Below are 19,523 nucleotides of genomic sequence, written 5' to 3' on the forward strand. Positions count from 1 at the left end.
TGACTTAACTCATCCCTCCCCTGTTAGTTCATCTCGTCCCCTTGTGCCCTGTGTGTCCTGTTCATTTGAACCAATTCAGAGCACATAGCTACAGTCACAGTTGCTCTTCCAATTCATCATCTTGTAAACTCATCATAACCCTCTTTTCCTCCAGTGTCCTGAGGAGACTTCCCCTCCTGTCCTCCAGGGTGCGCTACAGTAACATCTGTTCCTACCAGCCCACCAACAGGCGACATATTTCATTTCAATTTCCTATTTCCTAGCTTTTTACAACAACCGATTGCAGTTTGTCATTTTTACCGTGCAGCAGTTCAAGCTCTTTTTTTGTTGCCAATGGAAGAGAATGATGTGGGGAGAAATATCACAGTCCTTCATTTATTAAGTGTTGAAAGACAGACAGACTTTAGCAGTGTTCCAAGAGGATGTTTTGAAAGGCCTCAGTTTATTCTGACCTACAAATTATGTTTCAGCAGACTGTTGGGTGTGTATGAAGTTAAAGTGTGTGTGTGTGTGTGTGTGTGTGTGTGTGTGTGTGTGTGTGTGTGTGTGTGTGTGTGTGTGTGTGTGTGTGTGTGTGTGTGTGTGTGTGTGTACTAATATACAGTATAGTGAAAACTGTTGTGAATGGCTGTATAGTATTAAGCACTGCAACTATAATAAAAATGAGTCTTTTTACCAGTGCTGCACACTCAAGCAGGTCGATACTAACCGCATAAAAGCATTTCTCAGGCATCTTTACTTGAGAATTTCCATTTATAAACGTTATACTTCTACTCTACTACACTGCAAAGGAACATCTGATTTTATACTCAAGTCTTATCTTAGATTGAGTAGTTTAAGATGGTAGTTTACAGGGACTTGTTGTTGAGTGAAGTGAAGGAGGTTATCACCTCGGGGCTGACGTCATTAATGGATTACTCTTTGATTATTCCTTCACGTTGCCGGGCCGGTTGGAAGTGGGTCGGCTCGGCATTAACGCATGTGAAGGTTAGAGTCTGTCTGTCCGTCTGTCTATCTGCCGGTGGTGGTGCAGGGTTACAGTTTGTCTCATTCAAACTACACAGAGGAAGGTAAGCACTCTCATCATCCTTTCATACCAGTGTTTTAAATAGAAGGTTTTTCTCTTTAGTGTGTAGGTTCATGTAAATATATTTAGTAGTAGTTTTAGTGTAAACAAAAACACATTCAATACTGTGGATGAGATGTGAATATTGTATTTATTATATTTTGTTTTATCTATGAAGATATTATATTACATTTCTTTGGGTTTGGGCCTGTTGGTTGGACAATAGGCTACAGAAATAAGTTCACTGTTTTATCACATTTCATGTCCCCAACAATCAACCGAGAAAATAGCTGATGGCTTAATCAAATGAATTGGGAATGGGAAGTCTTACAATATTTATTTATTTATTTGTGTCTGCTGGCTGAAGGCTTGAACTTTGCTTGTGGCTGTGATCTCATTAGCCCGACCAATTTGGTCTCCCTCCTTTCTCCCCTTTCAGCTTACCTTCCTGTCTGCCAGCTTCATATTGTCCTCCCGTACCTAAATCACCACCCAGAAGCTCTCCATCCACGCACCATGGCGGAGGCCCCAGCATCCACCTTCTCGGAGGATGGCCTGCCTGTGCAGTGGAAACTTTCCAGCCAACGAAGCAGGAAGTCTGGATGCCCCAACATCTTTACTGGGGTCAACCTGCACCAGCTGCACAAGCTGTTCAGAACAGCAGGAGACAGAGACGCTGAACATCGGGCGAAGCTGGTGTGGCGAGGGATGGATGCAAATATGGAGGCAGCAGAGGATGCGACGGAGGAGGAAGGGGAGGACAGGGGGGAAGAGGCAGGGCTGGCCCAGGCCTTGGTGGGGCTCCGAGTCCGAGTGAGGAATAAAGCAGGAATCAGAGTAGAGGGACACAAGGACCATAAGTGGCTCAGAGCATCAGGGTATCTCAGGTAAGAGGAGGCCAGCACAAAGTAAAGACAGGACGTGAAAAGTGGTACATAGATGAGGCTTTAAAGGAAGAGGAGTAAAACATTCTCTACATTTTATTTGCAATTTATCTGTGCTCTCACTATTTATTAATAATCTTTCATTGTATTATCCTATATATATCACTTGAACACGTCCTCTCTTACTTGATTCCAGACTCCCTCTACGTCTTGAAATATGCAGCATGTAAACTGTCATGTGCCCAACTAACTCAGCATGACCTCACAAGACTGTCCTCACCCTGCATACCATCAGACACGCACGCACGCACACACACACACACACACACACACACACACACACACACACACACACACACACACACACACACACACACACACACACGCCTTGCTTTCGACATTCCTCACTGAGACAAAATTTGATTTGTTGGCGGAGTAATGAAGTTCTGCAGCAGTCTGTTGGTGTCTGATCCAGACGTACAAGGCACCCTCGAGTGTCTGTATAAGTAACTACAATGTAAAACCATGATGATTTGATGCTCAGAGAAAATGCTCTGGGAGCTTGATGACATAGTCAACACAGGACTTTCAACCAGGAGACTTGTGTTGTGTTAGTGACACGTTTTCTTATGTTGCATTGTTTCGGTCTCATTTAGTTTAAATAGTTATTTTTAGCCCGACCATGATGCTTTCCCTAAAACCTACCCAAGGAGATTTGTTGCCTAATCCTAAGCAAGTGTTTTGATTGAATTCAAAACTTAAACCGTGTGTTTACTGCGACCGTGCACATTGTCAAGGATTTGACGACAAGGTCTGACAAAATATCAGTATGTGAGAAATTGGAATGAGAAAGTGTCGTGAATATATAATTGTGTTTTTTGTCAAACGTGCTGAAGTGACATTGATAGAGTCACACCTCTGTCTTCCAGGATTGAGGAGCCGTTGTCCGGCTATACTGTTGAGGACGAGAACGACATAGCGCCCAGTTCAGAAGAATGTCTGCCCGCCACTGAAGAAGACGTCCTAGAGAACCAAAACCCCTTTAGACCCTCGTCGTGGAGGTCGGGTGTGGCCAGGCAGGATGTCGCCGGACACACTGAACGCTACCTTCACCGCATCCTGCACTAACAACGGACTGAACCGACTCAAGTTCAAGGAACAACACACGTTAGCGGAAGCGGGAATACAGGATTGATTCTGCATGAAAGGGCATGCTGTATTACTGCTGTTAGCGCCTCCTGCTAACATGTACTCTACATGTAAGACCTCATTATAAAGATATACCAGTGAACTTTGGTGAACATGGGGATTAGTCCAATTGGCGGGAGACAGACATAAACAGAAAACAGCTGTCGTGTTAAGCCGGAAATGACATTTGTGATGTACCTGATTGCAATGCATTTTTGAGGCCACATTCATCATTTGCTAGGGAGCTGGTGTAGCACTTGTCTGAGAACTCATGATATATCATCACAATCAGGGCAGGATATTGTAGCACTGGATAACAACTACGTAAAGAGCATTTGTATCCCAGGGAGTTTATGTTGGGTTTTTTTTTTGACAAATTCACTGAATAAACATCTAAATAAAGATGCCGTCAATCAAATCCTTTTTAAAAAAACTGCATAAACAGATTTTTTGGCCAATTGGGGGCAGCAGATAAAGGTAAATCTTCAGGTAACGTGAGCTTTTAGAGTTTTTTTTTTTGCTGAAACCAATAAATAAATGCAGGTGAAAACAGTTAAACTGGGCCCAAAAATGAGGGACATAAAACCAAAACAATGATCTGAAATGCTCCGTAGAGCTGAAGGGAACAAGAATGAGTCGATCATTCTCTTCACTACAAGTGACTCCTTTAACATCACAGTCAGTTGATCCATTGCTGATATAAAATTGTTGATTGCAGCAGCTTTAAAAACTTTTTTTATGATCGACCGTTATTAAATGACTGTTGTATAACGTCTCTAAAAATGACAGTCGTAATCATACCCAGCGGCCATCAATAGAAGTTGTAGAGTTCTGTGTGAAAGTTTCTGACCAACTTCAATCACAAACGCATCGTCTGTATTAATGGAATATGTTTTAATTATAATCTATCGTTAAATATTACATACAAATTATACAGTGCATTGCCACAATACATTTCATGTCAGTTCGGTACAGCAGGAAGTTACTTGAGCCGGAAAATTAACAGAAATCGACATGGCCGAGACAAACAGGAGCTTGTGGACTGGGATTCACCAACCAAACACCCCCCTCCCCCCCCCTGCCAGCTCCTGCATGTGATCATTTTGTCTTCTTCGTCCATTTATTTAACTCATCAGTGAAAGATGGTAAGAATTAGGTCAGCCAGTGATGCTTATCTCAGCTTGACAAAGAGTGTGTGTCCTTCAACGAAAGTGCCCCTGCTTTCCAACCTCACCCCAGACGACTGCAGATCCAACAGTTAGGAGGCGCGACGTGTAACTGTGAAACCAGCTCACGTGGCTTGTGTTCACTGTGTGAAGGTGTACACACCATTGAGAACCCACTAACTAATCTTCAAGACTTCAATAAACACGAGCCCAGAGGGGGTTTTAACTGTGTGGGAGGGAATATGCAGGTGAATATTAAAAAAGGCAGAGAGGTATGAAGAAGGAATGCAACACCTTCCCTCCGAAAACAAAGCATGGGAGGCTTTTGACTGGTGTGCATGTGTGTGTGTGGGCAAAACATGACGTGCACCCAGGGGTCCTAAAGAAATGTCTGACACCTCACTGAAAATATTTCTCTCTGGCGGGAAGATATTGAATCTTCATCATTTAGGCGTTAGCTATCCACCGACATCCACGCAAGGCACAGAGGCAAACAGGAAAGATATGTTGTGAAATTCTTCCACTTTGGCCTCATCTTTCCACTCACTCACTCACTCTGTAACCAAAAGGAGCGGAGGGGAGGGGGAAGGGGGGTGGTTATTTCAATTTCCGGGACAAAACCCACGTTCTTAGACTCTGCCCCATCTTCCATCCGCCCTCCTCGCTCCTTTCCTCGTACCCCGGCTTCCTGCTGTTCCTCCTCTTCATTGCATTGCTCCTACCACCAGGTGAAGAAGGGTCTTCTGCTCTGGAAGCTCTGTGTGTAGGACTCACTGTTGGCTCTCTGAGGTGCTCTGGCTGTCTCGACTATTACTGGGGGCATCTGGACCAGCTGCAGGGGGGTTTTACCGTCCTTCAGGGCTTGACACAGGTTTAGGATCTTGAAAGACGACAACAAAAAAAAGAAAAAGGAAAACTTAACTGTGAATGTATGGTTTATGGCAAAGATGTTTGTCCAAGGGGGAACATTTAGTTGCATGTCATATTGCTAATAAATGTGTTTTGAGAGGAGAGAAGACAGCTCACCTGCCCCCTCATAACGGCTACTTGTTTGTGAAACTGTCCTCTGTCGAAACCAGGGTCTTTCTGCGAGACCCAGTGGACAACACACACACGTTATACATAAAGTTCACAGCCACAGAGTTTGTTATGTAATTTCATTCAATATCTGCATCCGTTACTCTCAAATTCCATTTGCCTACATTATTAACACTTCATTTCGCACAAAACTGTTGCCGAGTACTTAATCCGAGTCCCTCCATACCTTGAATAATTCGTACAAATCCTCTTCCAGGTCTTTGATGAAATTTGGGTCAGAGAGTTTGGGCAGGACCAGCTCTCTTATTTCCTGGGAGAAAGGAACTTTGGCCTGGGATAGCCACGCCCAGTAGAATGGGTCTGGTAAGTGGAAAAGGAAACGTGTCTTAATGATTATGTACTTGTAAAGCGCTGGAAAAAGTTAATGATACAGTGACAGAATAACATCAAAGAAACCTTGCATGCAATACAATTAAGATATAAACATCTAGCTTTCATTGGACCCACTGTTGAAACGACAGTTTCTGTTTTTTTCAAAAGCATGAGTTGCGTCCTGCCGAGGGGAAGCAGTGATGAAAAAAAAGCGGTTAAAAACAATGTCAAGGTGCTTACAGGCTCTCCAGGAGTCGGGATGTTTGAGGGGGAAGGCGAGGCCGTTGTCTATAGCTGCCAGCTTGATGATGGGATCCTTTACTACCACCCAGTCTGTATCCTGATATACGTGTAAAATGAACACAAATTAACACAGTTTTTTGTTGTTTTTTTAAAAAAGACAAACAATGTCTCTGTGTCCTCACCCTATTCCCGGAGTCCATGGGACAGTCGTACTTCAGCAACCAGTTGTCATTTCCCCTGTCTACAATACCAAATAAAAAGACACCAAATCAAACCAAAAGTAACCATTTAAAAGCTGCCGTGGATGAAATCAAGACTGCATTACCACATCTTAATAACAACATACATTGGACTAAACAGGTTGCTGAGTATATTGTCTATCACCGGTGGCCCTGACGGCTGAGTACAGTGACTACGTGCCTGTGTTCCTGATGATGTAATCAAGGACTACGAGCCGCTCAAACTGCAGCTGGAGCTGACGGTTGGTGTTTTCAGGCAGAGGCTCCGCTTCAAACCGCCGCAACCAGAAATCTGCATCCTTGTATCCGTCGACAAAGATCTGAAAAGAACCAATCTGGTGGAGGAGCAACAGATCCGGGACTTTGTGTTAAACACATCACAACTATTCGACAAACAACAAAACTATATTTCTGAACCATATGACTAGATTCACTGGATCAATGATAGATTTGTAATATTTGTAATATAAGATTTGTAACATAACAATGTTATATTACCTTCGGTGGCAGTCCGATCCTGTGGAAATGCTGGCCCACTTTTGGCACCTTCTCCATGGCTAGCTTCTTTCCTCTGGACTTCACCCTGTCTATGGCACTGTAGTTGAACGTTTCACTAGCCAGGTACACCACCTAGAGCGCCAGAGATCAATTAACAGATGCGTTATTTGCTAAATTGTTCACTGCTCTTGTAATGCGATGGTGGCACTGTGCGTATCTATACAGTACTTTGGTCCTGGGAACGATGTTGAGCTCCAGTTTTTGGTCGACCAGGCTGGCCCCGGCCTCCGAGAGGTATCCCTGGTTCAGGACCAAACAGTCGCGACCAAAACAGCAGGGACAACACAATTTTTGGAGCCACTTGGTCCACTTAGGGTTCAGCTGGCCGTAAGGCTCTTCATTCTTAGGTTTGAACACGCCGATAATTTTCTGAGGGGAGAAAATGAGAAGGAAAATCAGTCAAGGGAGAGTCAATAAAGAGGTTCAGCATTCGACAGAAGTTAAGAAAGGAAAGTTTAGGAATGGTGGAGAAGGAGGTTCGGTCAAATAAGAGACAATTAAATATAATATAAAGGACACACAGAGGTGGAGCGGTGCATTGTGCAGCAGGAGCAGTTTGAAATTACTCTTTTAATACAGTGAAAACACTATTGAAAGCTATTATTGCCAACACGAATTGAGATCAGGATCAGAGTTTGATAAGCAAAAGATAGTCAATTTAAAGTTGCATATCACATGTTGCATTATGCCAGCATGACACACACACACACACACACACACACACACACACACACACACACACCGATTTCAACATGAAACTTGGTCATCAAAGAGTATTATAGAGCTAGCACATGACTACTAAGCACACTGGTGACTAACTAAAGAAACGGGGGGGGGGGGGGGGGGGGGGGGCTAGAATGCAGCCTAGAATACTTCTTTTTCTGTTTTGTAAGCTTTTAGTGCTTTTAGTGGGGAAAATGGCACATATAGAGCCTTGAACTGTCTAACAGGACCTGCCACTTGGTCTAAAGACACACTTCCCCTTTTTTTAAACATGGGTACAACACGACACACAGTAGATGTGGATGTGGTGGGAGGACGGCTACTGCGAGTTGCTCAAGACTTTTACTGGCCAGCGTGCCGATCAAAGTTTACCATCATTAATGAATCAGCCATGCTCACAGTCAGGAGATGTTGTCGACGGTGACGAATGGAAAGAAATGCTCTATAATTGTCCACATGTCAACTCCCTAATTTGCCTTGAATGTGCAGCACTTTGTAAAAGAAAATATAGTGATTATAAGCGCTGCAACAAATCAGGCATGTGTGCTCAGTATCTTTGGTTTGATTAGATACTTAAGACTTTGGTCTTTGCCCAGACATGCAGTACAGCAGGGGGAGAAAAAAACAGGAGAGCTACTGGAAATAATGGATCACAAGCATCTTATCTGTGTTATTGTTGACATGTGACAGCTGGTCAGGGACGGAGCATCAGAGCGAGGATCAGAACAACTGCAGTCACACTGATGATCAAATCATTATAGAGGGAGCTAAGCAACTAGATCATGAAGATTAAAAAATATATATAATAATTTAAAAAAAAATAATAAAAATAATGTGTGAGCTCTTGTAGGTGCATCAAAGTAATGTATTCAACCTGAATTGGTTTCCTCAATTCTTAGAAATGCAATTAAAAGTATTCTTGTTTGTTTGTTTTTACTTTGTGTATTATATTTCATTATTTGGAGTATTCACACTGTCAGTGTGTAATCCACGTGTTTTCTATTCTATTCTATTCAAGGAGAAATTGTTGTTTTTTAGTCTGTACGTTCATGCTGTGTTGGCATGCCTTACAGCCTATTTGCAAGTCATCACAGGCTTGTTGTAGGAGGCCTTTCCTCAAGCGACCCAGACCTTTTTTTTTTTTTTTTATCAAAACAATCTTGCAATTGTTGCATCACACAAACACACACAACCATTCAGACACCGCAGACCAGTCATAGCACCGCTATAGGGACCGTTAGCATTGGACAGCAAGGCTCGGTTAGCGGTAGACGCAAGTTAGCATCTTCTCTTCTTACCCCCTGCGAGTCTTTGACAAAATAGCTCCCACTGGATCCTTGGTAGATCCTCTCCGGGTAGATCTCCTCCTCTATGGCTCGCTCGGCCTTTCGGATGATCTCTCTGAACTCGGGATCCTCCGGGAAATCGTTCTTGTGCGGCTCCCGCGGCGAGCTCCCACGGTCCCGGTCCAGAAGCGGCTGTCTCTCCCGGCTGCGCCCCGGACTGCCCGCCGGGATGCGCACCACAGAGCCCGGTGTGGTTCCAAACGAGCCACGGGGGCTGGTGGGCTCCGTGGGACAGTAGCTGAAATCGCCGGAGTCCCGGAGCGGAGAGACGAGCGGACTCGTCTCGTCCATGATTTCGGAGCTGGACGAGGAGTTGTTTTAACTCCTGGAAAATGAGGAAAAGTGGAAAAGAGGACGAAATGGAAGAGGGATCGAAATGGGACGGTCAGTTTGTTGGCTAATACTGACGGTGGCTAACACGGAAGCAGAGAGAATAGGAATAGTCAGGTGACTGTCAGCTTCCGGGAAAAGGCGGGAACCGTCGAGTGTTTTGATCTTTAACCAATCAACGTTGAGAGGCTCCTGTCAACAAACGAACCTGTAGTGCTGATTGGACACAATCATTCAGCCCCCGGAAGACACGTGAGATCACACTTAACCCATCAATTAATCAATTAATGTGTTTTTACAGAGCTATTATGAGACTGAAGAACCATCGTTTTACTTGCATTATGTATAAAGCCATGTTCAACTCCAACGTTTGTTACGCCCTACATTGCAATTTTCCCAAATTGACAAAATGTATCACTAAATGACAATATTAGTGGGTGACAGAGTAATTCTATTTTAACGGTACCATTCAGTTGTCCAATATGCTGGAAACAATTTACCTTTAGATGTTTTTTTTAGCAAACATTTAAAAAGGGACTATTCTTCTATATTTATCTTTGACACCGGTCAATCCTGAATAAAGTGTTTTCTTCTTCATTATATTCCTGTACCCAAGGCCAGGGAGCATCGGGCAGTGTTTCGACAGATGCACATTAAATTGGCGACTTGAATTATGGATAATTGTATTGTTATTATTTGTAATAGTCCTCTGCTCCCTGTTATGTAAAAGTGGTCCGGGTCCAATGTTAAAGCCTACAATGTAAATGCTGCCACATTTGAGAATCTCGGATAATAAGTTAAAATGGAAATTGATACAGACACATTGTTTCTGTTTGGTGGTAATCATCCACTATATATGTGTGTTTGTATAAAAAGACAGTTTTCCCTCATGATGCACTAACCACAGCCTGCAGGGTGCACCGCTGTGCGCGTGTGGACGTGCTGCTGTGCATGCGCATCATCCTGCTTCCCTTCTCCCCCTCCCCCTCCTCCCTCCTCCTCCTCCGGCGCCCACAGCTCACCTTCTGATTGGTGGAAACCAGCAGGAAGAGAGCTCGTGTCGTGAGATCTGTCAAGTTCGGGGCAACACCAGCCAACTATACACATAGAAGAGACCACCCCTCCGGACCACCACGATACCGCGCCTGCTTCTCTGTCGCCGTCTTTGGGGTTGCGGCGAAACCAGGACATATCTGCGGACGTTGGTGCCGCATTTTAGGAAGAGTCACTCGCTTCGCATTTCCCGGAAATACCGCGCAGAGGGCATCGGTGAGAGGATGGCTGCGTACAAGCTGGTCCTGATCCGCCATGGAGAGAGCTGCTGGAACCAGGAGAACCGCTTCTGCGGCTGGTTCGACGCGGACCTGAGTGAGACCGGCGAAATGGAGGCAAAGAGAGGTGGACAGGCCTTAAAAGGTACCAGATAGTGTGACGGGGAATAATCGGGTTCTCTGTCGGTCATGGATTAAGCGGTTGCAAGCCAGTGCTTATGCAACTCTGCCGGATGGAGAAACAAGTGTCCGTCGGCCCACTGCGACACCGGACAAGCGGTCCGGCAGTCACCCAGCGACTGCAGTGTGTCTATTCGGCTGCATGGTTGCTGTTAGTGTCTGAAATGAACAAATTGTAGATGGCTTGATCCGTCAGATCAGTCTCTGATGGACCCGTTTCACACTGAGCCCATGTCCACACCCCCTGGTGTCTTTATTTGAGGCTCTACTCACCACAACCATCAGGTTGTGGACAGCAGAGATATTTGGGGGAGGTCGTGTTGTAATCTACTGATAGGTATCCATGATGATTTTAGTAGAATTGTATAAATCCTGAGACATACTTATTTGGATGTAATGTATATTCAACAAAAAGGGGGACAGCTCACAGATTCACTGTCAGTAGATCAGCTTTAATTGTTGTCATCTGATGACTTCATGATAAAAGTAGTTTAATAAGTACAGATTTAATAATGGAACACTGAGTAAGTCTATAGGCTTTGTTTACAGTGTAGGTTATTGCTGTTTGCTGAGTGAAATTCACTGTGCTGGATTTTGCAAATAGAGGGGTGATGCAAGAGGCCAGGGCATTTTTTATTTGACATATTTTGTCTCTGTGGTACACACTCCCTGTTGTTCTCTGTGACCCAAAAATCCTCTGCAGGCGCATCAGGCTTCAGCCTGCCAGTGTTCCCCTGACTAAGCAAAAGCAAATACTGTGAGAGAAGCAAAAACAAAAATGCTGATTTTCTTTTTCATCTCTGTAATGAAAACACATTGTATTTGTTTGCTGCTCTGCACTTAAATATTAGTGAAACGTATATCTTTGTCTCCACTGCCAGTGAATATTCACATTTACCATTTTTTTTTTTTCATATCCTGTCTCTGATTCATCTCAGACGCTGGCTATGAATTCGATATTTGCTACACTTCTGTCCTAAAGAGAGCCATCCGCACCCTGTGGTTTGTTCTGGACGGCATTGACCAGATGTGGCTGCCTGTCCACCGGACCTGGCGCCTCAATGAGCGCCACTACGGTGGCCTGACTGGGCTGAACAAGGCGGAAACGGCAGCTAAACATGGCGAGGCCCAGGTCAAGATCTGGAGGCGCTCTTTTGACGTTCCTCCCCCATCCATGGATGAGGGGCACGACTTCTATCAGAACATAAGCAAGGTGACACCATGGGAAGAAAAAAATGTCTTTCTCTCTTACTCTGACATTTTTCTCATATAATTGTAAGGCCATGCGGCTGAAACACATTTAACATTAACTCCCCCTTCTGTTGTAGGACCGGCGTTATGCCGAGCTGACAGAGGACCAGCTTCCGAGCTGTGAGAGTCTCAAAGACACCATCGCCAGGGCTCTGCCCTTCTGGAACGATGAGATCGTTCCACAGATCAACGAGGGAAAGAGGGTGCTGATTGCTGCCCACGGCAACAGTCTCCGGGGCATCGTCAAACATCTGGAGGGTAAGAGGAAGAGTGGAGACTTTTGAGTTGCTGTCCGGTGCTGAAACTGTTCATCATCTGTGAAATTCTTGAAACATTGCATTTATTGATGACCTTAATATAATTATAAACTGAATAATATAATATATTTAACAAGATCATTAATTGGAGCAGGCTGAAGTGTTTTCATTTTTCTTGTTGGTTTCTGTAGGACTCAAAGTTGATTCATCTCAAACAGTATCTATCGATGTTATGTATACACTTGTGTAAACATTTCTAATTCTACTGACAGTAGATATATTTATTTATTTATTTTGTTTTTTATCCCAGGAACACTGTCAGTCCAATAAAACCCTGCCTTCTTCTGTGTTTTTAGGCATGGTCACATACTTTCCAACATAATTGGGAGTAGTGCACTAGGATTAAGTGGGTTTGATGGTTGGATTACTTTAAAAATATTATCCGTTCCAATCCTATCTGTGTCAAGGTTTTCAGATAAAATACATAGCTAGCATTAGCATTTGCACACCTGATTCACCACTTAAAATGAAACAGTCCTGTCTCAGTCTGATCCATGCCAACATATTCTAAGCTCTGCTTGTCTGTTACTGTTTTCCCAGGTATGTCTGAGGAGGCCATCATGGAGCTTAACCTGCCCACGGGTATCCCCATTGTGTACGAGCTGGACAAGAACCTGAAGCCTTTAGGACCAATGCAGTTCCTGGGAGATGAGGAGACAGTCAAGAAGGCCATGGAAGCTGTGGCTGCTCAGGGCAAAGCCAAGAAATAACCCCCCCTCCCACCCCCCCGATGAGCTAGGAGTTAAGAGTATATCATGTACTGTTCATTCAGTCATTAAGGTATTGTTAGGTCATTTCCTGTTACTGTCATCACAGACTTGCACACACACTGACAAACAATGTGCACTTTATTTTGATAAAACCCAGCTTTCACACAATCTATTTGATTAGTCTTTAATTTGTGATGATACTGATACATGTCGTTATTACACAATGGACATCTCCTGTAATATGATTTAAGCACTGACCAAAATGCAAAATTCGGGACCAGCAAATAGGAACAAACATAGACTAACCCGCAGAGTCACTCCATTGTATTCCTTCCTATTTCCAATCCATGTAGGTGAAGCTCTGAGGGAACAGTATAACCTTTAAAGAAACACTGTTGCTGTCAAAAGGACAAGTTGCTCTGCACTGCTGATATGTTTGCTCTGGCATAGTGAGAAAAAAATAATAAATGTTGTGAAACATTACCTGAAGAAATCGTTTATCAGTGTTTGACATAATTTTCCAGCATGGGTTCTCTCTGGCTTCCTCCCACATTCATACCATGATGGACTCTCAATAGAAAGTGTATTATATATATATATATATATATATATATATATATATATATATACACATGAGATAGACTTAAAGATCTAAAATTCATTCCAGATACACAATATTACCATTTCTCTCAAACATTGTTCACAAATCTGTCTAAATGTGTGATAGTGAGCACTTCTGCTTTGCTGAGATAATCCATCCCACCTCACAGGTGTGCCACATCAAGATGCTGATCTGACATCATGATCAGTGCACAGGTGTACCTTATACCCACAATAAAAGGCCACTCTGAAATGTGCAGTTTTGTCTCACAGCAAAATGCCACAGATGCCACAAGCATTGAGGGAGCGTGCAATTGGCATGCTGACAGCAGGAATGTCAACCAGATCTGTTGCTCGTGCATTGAATGTTCATTTCTCCACCATAAGCCGTCTCCAAAGGCGTTTCAGAGAATATGGCAGTACATCCAACCGGCCTCACAACCGCAGACCACGTGTAACCACACCAGCCCAGGACCTCCACATCCAGCAGGTTCACCTCCAAGATCGTCTGTGACCAGCCACTCAGACAGCTGCTGAAACAATTGGTTTGCACAACCAAACAATTTCTGCACAAACTGTCAGAAACCGTCTCAGGGAAGCTCAACTGCATGCTCGTCGTCCTCATCGGGGTCTTGACCTGACTCCAGCTCGTCGCCATAACAGACTTGAGTGGGCAAATGCTCACATTCGATGGCGTCTGGCAAGTTGGAGAGGTGTTCTCTTCACGGATGAATCTCGGTTTACATTGTTCAGGGCAGATGGCAGACAGCGTGTGTGGCGTCGTGTGGGTGAGTGCTTTGCTGATGTCAATGTTGTGGATCGAGTGGCCCATGGTGGTGGTGGGGTTATGGTATGGGCAGGCATCTGTTATGGACGAAGAACACAGGTGCATTTTATTGATGGCATTTTGAATGCACAGAGATACCGTGATGAGATCCTGAGGCCCATTGTTGTGCCATACATCCATGAACATCACCTCATGTTTCAGCAAGATAATGCACAGCCCCATGTTGCAAGGATCTGTACACAATTCTTGGAAGCTGAAAATGTCCCAGTTCTTGCATGGCCAGCATACTCACCGGACATGTCACCCATTGAGCATGTTTGGGATGTGCTTGACCGGCGTATACGACAGCGTGTACCAGTTCCCACTAATATCCAGCAACTTCGCACAGCCATTGAAGAGGAGTGGACCAACATTCCACAGGCCACAATTGACAATCTGATAAACTCTATGCAAAGAAGATGTGTTGCACTGCATGAGGCAAATGGTGGTCACACCAGATACTGACTGGTTCTGAGTCCCCAGACCCCCAATAAAGCAAAAAAAATGCACATTTCAGGGTGGCCTTTTATTGTGGACAGTCTAAGGCACACCTGTGCACTAATCATGATGTCAGATCAGCATCTTGAGGTGGCACACCTGTGAGGTGGGATGGATTATCTCAGCAAAGCAGAAGTGCTCACTATCACACATTAAGACTGATTTGTGAACAATGTTTGAGAGAAATGGTAATATTGTGTATCTGGAATGAAGTTTAGATCTTTAAGTCCATCTCATGAAAAATGGGAGCAAAAACAAAAGTGTTGCGTTTATATTTTTGTTGAGTGTGTATATATATATATAATGTGTGTATATATATATATATATATATATATATATATATATATATATATATATATATATATATATATATGTGTATATGTGTATATGTGTGTATATGTGTATATATATATATATATATATATATATATATATATATATATATATATATATATATATATATATAATTACATATATGTAATTGTACATGCATAATCTGCCTACAAAAAGTATACATGGATTTCTGCTATGCTGTTATGGGGGAGCACATGAGTGCCTCTACAAACATGGCGGTAGGAGCCGTCCTTCTTTTGCTTCCGGGTGGCGCGGGATTGGCCAATCTGAGTCGACTCGAGCCCTTCGTCATAGCCAATCGGCTGACGAGCTGCTCTTCTCGAAAACATGTCGCCCATGAAGCTGTGTGTTCCAGGTGAGTCCAGTAAATGTGTCATTACTATCGGTAAGGATGGATTAAAGCCACATTTTAGAGCGTGTTGTCCCGCTGTGCTTCCGTAGACGTCGCCGTGTTGCTAGAAGACGTTGTTACGTTTCGGTCTGACGGAGCAAACCGCTGTTAATTATTCCCAGCTGCCACGCGTGGCGTGGGCTTTGGTCTCTAGCACAGTTTACGTTAAATCGGGCTACTATTAAACAGTGTGGCTGGTTGTATGAGGTGAGTAAGACGGAGCCGCTGAGTTGATGGCTGTTATTTCTATGTGCGTTACGGTAAAGACCGTACGTGTGCACTGCTGTGAGCTCTCGACTTTTACTTTCCACGGCAGGTTTCATCTGCCCTGCCCATCGCCTCAGGCAGGGAAGCAGCATTCCTTCTCTCACTTGTTTTAACTCACCCATGTGCAATTCTCGGTTGCAATATGCTGAGCTGGTGACGGTAGAAAATGTCAACAAAAATGTACTGATAGTGACCTCTTCGATAGGTTTCGGGTGGATTTAAAGCGGCAACATGGCGTGTTATCAGTCCTGATAAATAACATGCAGAATTAGCATTTCACCTTAATGCCCAGGGGAAATGGCTTAAAGGGACCAGATGAGTGATCTTAGAGCAATGACTGTTCTCCTTAGATGAAGAGCAGGTTTGGACACAGTGTTGTAAAACGTGAATTAGGATTACTACTACCTCTGCAGAGAACTGCATCTGAGGGTGTTCTTCAGAGTCTCAAATTAACCTGTCACCAATATCAATGAAGCTACTGTTAAAAGTCTGGGAATGCAAAGCCACTAAATATTTGTCCATTTGGTGAAAGAGTGCATCAGGTCTTTTACTCCAAAGGTTAATGGTATCTAATCGAAGTGTATTCATATTCAGGTTTTAAGAGATGTTCCACCTCCCCCTACAGAAATGCTAACACTTATCATGTGCAACTTTTCTCAGACACCACCTCTCTCTTTCCCCCTCTTGTTTGTGTCCAGGTGACAAGCTATGCAGCGCAGACAACTGCCATCCCGGCCCAGGTGTTTACCTCCGGCACGGATACATATACTCCTCACTAGCAGGCTACGTGCTCAAGAAAAACGAGGGAGAGGAGGTGAGAGGTGTGGCTGCTGTGGGTGGGAATGAGAGGCAGGGGAAAAGTTGAAGAAGCAATAAGGCGTGTAGGCGTGCCGGAGTTGAGGTATTGTGCAACAATTTGAGAAGACTTTTGTTTGTTCAGTGCATGTGATGAAATATGTACAACATGTAAACCTGTCACATGTAAGACGGGTTTGTTCTTGGGGCTGTTTTGAACCTGAAATCATCGAAAACTCAACTGGTTTCATGTGGCCTATGATTGCATTAAAATGTGTAATTTTTGTCTCTTTCTAGTTACCAGTGATCTCAGTCGTGCGGGAAACAGAAACACAGCTACTACCCGATGTAGGAGCAATAGTCACCTGTAAGGTATGCAATGGAATCAGATTGAGTTTTTACTGTTAGCATGGTAGGAGAAGTAGTTTGTATGGCACTTATCCTTCAAAATAAAGGCTAAAAAGAGGAGCGCTTCAACAATCCCAAACACAGTCACTTAACAACAGTCATTGCACAAAGGCGCTGTACAATAACATTTATTTATAGTGGCTTATCCGGTGAAGTGATCCTGCACAGTTTAGTTCAGTTCATCTGGGTGGTTTATCTCTAGCCTTTCTGTTCTTTGCTTGGACAGGTGACCAGTATCAACCCCAGGTTCGCCAAGGTCCACATCCTTTATGTAGGCTCCACACCGCTGAAGGACCGCTTCAGAGGAACAATCAGGTCACCACAAACACAGTGAAACAATGTTTAATGTCGTGTTTTTATGTATCACAACCCAAAACTGAGCCCGCTGCTTTTGGCTCTACAGGAAAGAAGATGTGCGTGCGACAGAGAAAGACAAGGTGCGTTTGAATCGGTGTACTCCATCAGATTTTTAGTTCATTAATCTTGGTTGCCATGCTTAGCGTAAAGCTTTTTCTTTTATTGTTATAGGTGGAGACATACAAAAGCTTCAGACCTGGCGACATCGTCTTGGCAAAAGTTGTATCCTTTCCCCCCTAGACAAAAACAACTATCCAGTTTATCTCTCAGCTACTCCTTTTTTTTTTTCACCTGAAGCTCCTAATCTTAGAATGACAAGTATAAAGTAAACAAAATCACCTCCACAGTCAGGTTGTCTGTTAAGTTTGCTGGGAGCGTGACAAACTTTACTTTTAAATTCCGTGTTGTTAACCCTTGACCTGTGATGCCAGATTTCTCTCGGTGATGTGCAGTCTAACTACCTGTTGACGACGGCAGAGAATGAACTGGGGGTGGTGGTGGCACACAGTGAAGCAGGTAATGATCAATTAAACAAAGCTTTTCTCATTATATCTTCTTATTTCCCAATAGTATCATGTTGGAACACAAGGTGGTGTAAGAGTAAGTGCCCAGTTAACCGGAGACCATTACTGTCACTTGGACACAACGTAGCTATTGCATTATTGTAGTTTCTCTGATCTAGGTACCAAGCATTTTTTGTGTAGTAATGTGAGAGAGATGGATGGATAGTTAACGTGCATTCAGTCGCTTTCAACTTGATTATTGAAACCAAATTAATTTCATCTTAACCTCATACTTTGGAGAAGTCATGTTTCTCTGTACCCGGCCAGACTCAGTGATGTCTTACCCCACTGACTCTGATATCTAGTTTCATTATGAAACAGCTGGGATCTGCGTTGTTTCTCAGGTGACACGCTGCAGAAAGCAACGATGAGCGTTTCATAGTTTCCATAACTCTTTTTTTTTAAATGTGTATGGTGCTATCAGCGGTGTGATGAAGTCATGTGATGACTTTTCTGTTTGGGACTCAGGTGCCCAGATGGTTCCCATCAGCTGGTGTGAGATGCAGTGCCCGCGGACGCACGGCAAGGAGTTCCGCAAAGTGGCGCGAGTGCAGCCAGAGTATCTACAGGCATAAGACCACGTCTGCCTTCCACAAGGAACACACAGCTTCCCCTTCCTCTTAGCCTCCCAACTGCTTTTCAGATGTTTCCCGAGAGACTGGATGACTTCCATATCCATGGCTACTTCTGGTTTCATGTTGTTGTTTTTTTTTTTTTTTTTAAATAGCTTTCCCTCTGCACATTTCCATTTGATTGTGCCAGCTTGAAAACACTGAAGCAGCATTAGAACAAGGCATTTTTAACACCAGTGCATGTGCCAGCAACGTCGTTTATTAAAGTTGTCTTTCAATTGCCTGGAGGCAACCGGATCAGAGCAGGCTGACTTAGAATTTGCAGCTGAACATTGCAGCTGCAGAGTGACCACTTTGTTGGGAAGCTAATAGCACAAGAATACCTGTACCTGGTGAAGAAACGTTGTTTTCACAGATGCAGGAATCACTCTGTTTTGCTAGCAGGTATTATAGCCCATCATCAGGCCGCTTGAAGGTCGTGATCGTTGCATGTTGCAGGGTGCTTAAACGTAAGACTTGGTTTAAACAAGGCCCAGACTTGATTTTCTTACAAGTTTAAAGAGCAGTGGATGCATTTGGACTGAGAATTTGACCAGAGAAGTGACCCTTTGAAACTTTGTTTTGCATGAGGCCATGTATGTGACAACTGACCAAAAACATGACAACCGTAGGCTCATCTGTCCTTTTCAACTTTTGTAGTTAATAGTAAACTGACTGAATGTCCACAACAGTTTGCAGAGCGAGTGTGAGAAGTCAGAATTACAACACGGCTACTAATGTGCATGATAGACAAATATTTTTGTATATATTTTTCTATAATGTCAAAATGAAATGAGTATGAGCCTAGAAGTAAGCAGAACGGTTTCCATTCATCTTTGAAGTAAAGTGTACCCTGACTTTCCTTATTCCATCACTTTACAAATGTCATTCAAGTGGGAGATTGAAATAAAATGACAGTCAAAGCCATCAAGGTGTTTTCTCTTTTTATGCAGGCAGATTTAAAAATTCAG

The 19,523-nt window shown here is 43.6% G+C and overlaps 4 protein-coding genes across 5 annotated transcripts; 3 read left to right on the forward strand and 1 right to left on the reverse strand.

The window, feature by feature from the left end:
* The first annotated feature begins 726 nt into the window (after positions 1–726).
* On the forward strand, positions 727–3,355 carry avpi1 (arginine vasopressin induced 1). The gene is made up of 3 exons (XM_084004892.1): positions 727–1,070; positions 1,506–1,953; positions 2,880–3,355. The coding sequence occupies exons 2-3, from the start codon at positions 1,583–1,585 to the stop codon at positions 3,076–3,078; spliced, it is 570 nt and encodes a 189-aa protein (XP_083861018.1). The 5' UTR covers positions 727–1,070; positions 1,506–1,582; the 3' UTR covers positions 3,079–3,355.
* A 655-nt stretch (positions 3,356–4,010) lies between these two features.
* On the reverse strand, positions 4,011–9,279 carry pi4k2a (phosphatidylinositol 4-kinase type 2 alpha). 2 transcript variants are annotated; one of them, XM_084005968.1, is made up of 9 exons: positions 8,776–9,279; positions 6,923–7,123; positions 6,695–6,826; positions 6,378–6,531; positions 6,140–6,198; positions 5,955–6,054; positions 5,569–5,702; positions 5,331–5,390; positions 4,011–5,184 (listed from the first exon to the last, which is right to left on the reverse strand). In XM_084005968.1, the coding sequence occupies exons 1-9, from the start codon at positions 9,112–9,114 to the stop codon at positions 5,023–5,025; spliced, it is 1,341 nt and encodes a 446-aa protein (XP_083862094.1). In that variant the 5' UTR covers positions 9,115–9,279; the 3' UTR covers positions 4,011–5,022. The 2 variants fall into 2 exon arrangements, with proteins under 2 accessions (XP_083862094.1, XP_083862093.1); XM_084005967.1 differs by having other exon boundaries at positions 6,140–6,194; positions 6,374–6,531; positions 8,776–9,272.
* A 931-nt stretch (positions 9,280–10,210) lies between these two features.
* pgam1b (phosphoglycerate mutase 1b) lies at positions 10,211–12,985 on the forward strand. Its single transcript, XM_084005969.1, has 4 exons — positions 10,211–10,569; positions 11,543–11,817; positions 11,933–12,113; positions 12,713–12,985. Exons 1-4 carry the CDS (start codon positions 10,431–10,433, stop codon positions 12,880–12,882), a joined length of 765 nt encoding a protein of 254 aa, XP_083862095.1. The 5' UTR covers positions 10,211–10,430; the 3' UTR covers positions 12,883–12,985.
* A 2,423-nt stretch (positions 12,986–15,408) lies between these two features.
* On the forward strand, positions 15,409–19,479 carry exosc1 (exosome component 1). Its single transcript, XM_084005637.1, has 8 exons — positions 15,409–15,515; positions 16,517–16,632; positions 16,911–16,985; positions 17,248–17,336; positions 17,425–17,458; positions 17,550–17,600; positions 17,810–17,894; positions 18,410–19,479. Exons 1-8 carry the CDS (start codon positions 15,488–15,490, stop codon positions 18,514–18,516), a joined length of 585 nt encoding a protein of 194 aa, XP_083861763.1. The 5' UTR covers positions 15,409–15,487; the 3' UTR covers positions 18,517–19,479.
* The last annotated feature ends 44 nt before the right edge of the window (positions 19,480–19,523 follow it).

The sequence above is a fragment of the Eutrigla gurnardus genome (assembly GCF_963514095.1).
Source record: "Eutrigla gurnardus genome assembly, chromosome: 3".
NCBI lineage: Eukaryota > Metazoa > Chordata > Actinopteri > Perciformes > Triglidae > Eutrigla > Eutrigla gurnardus.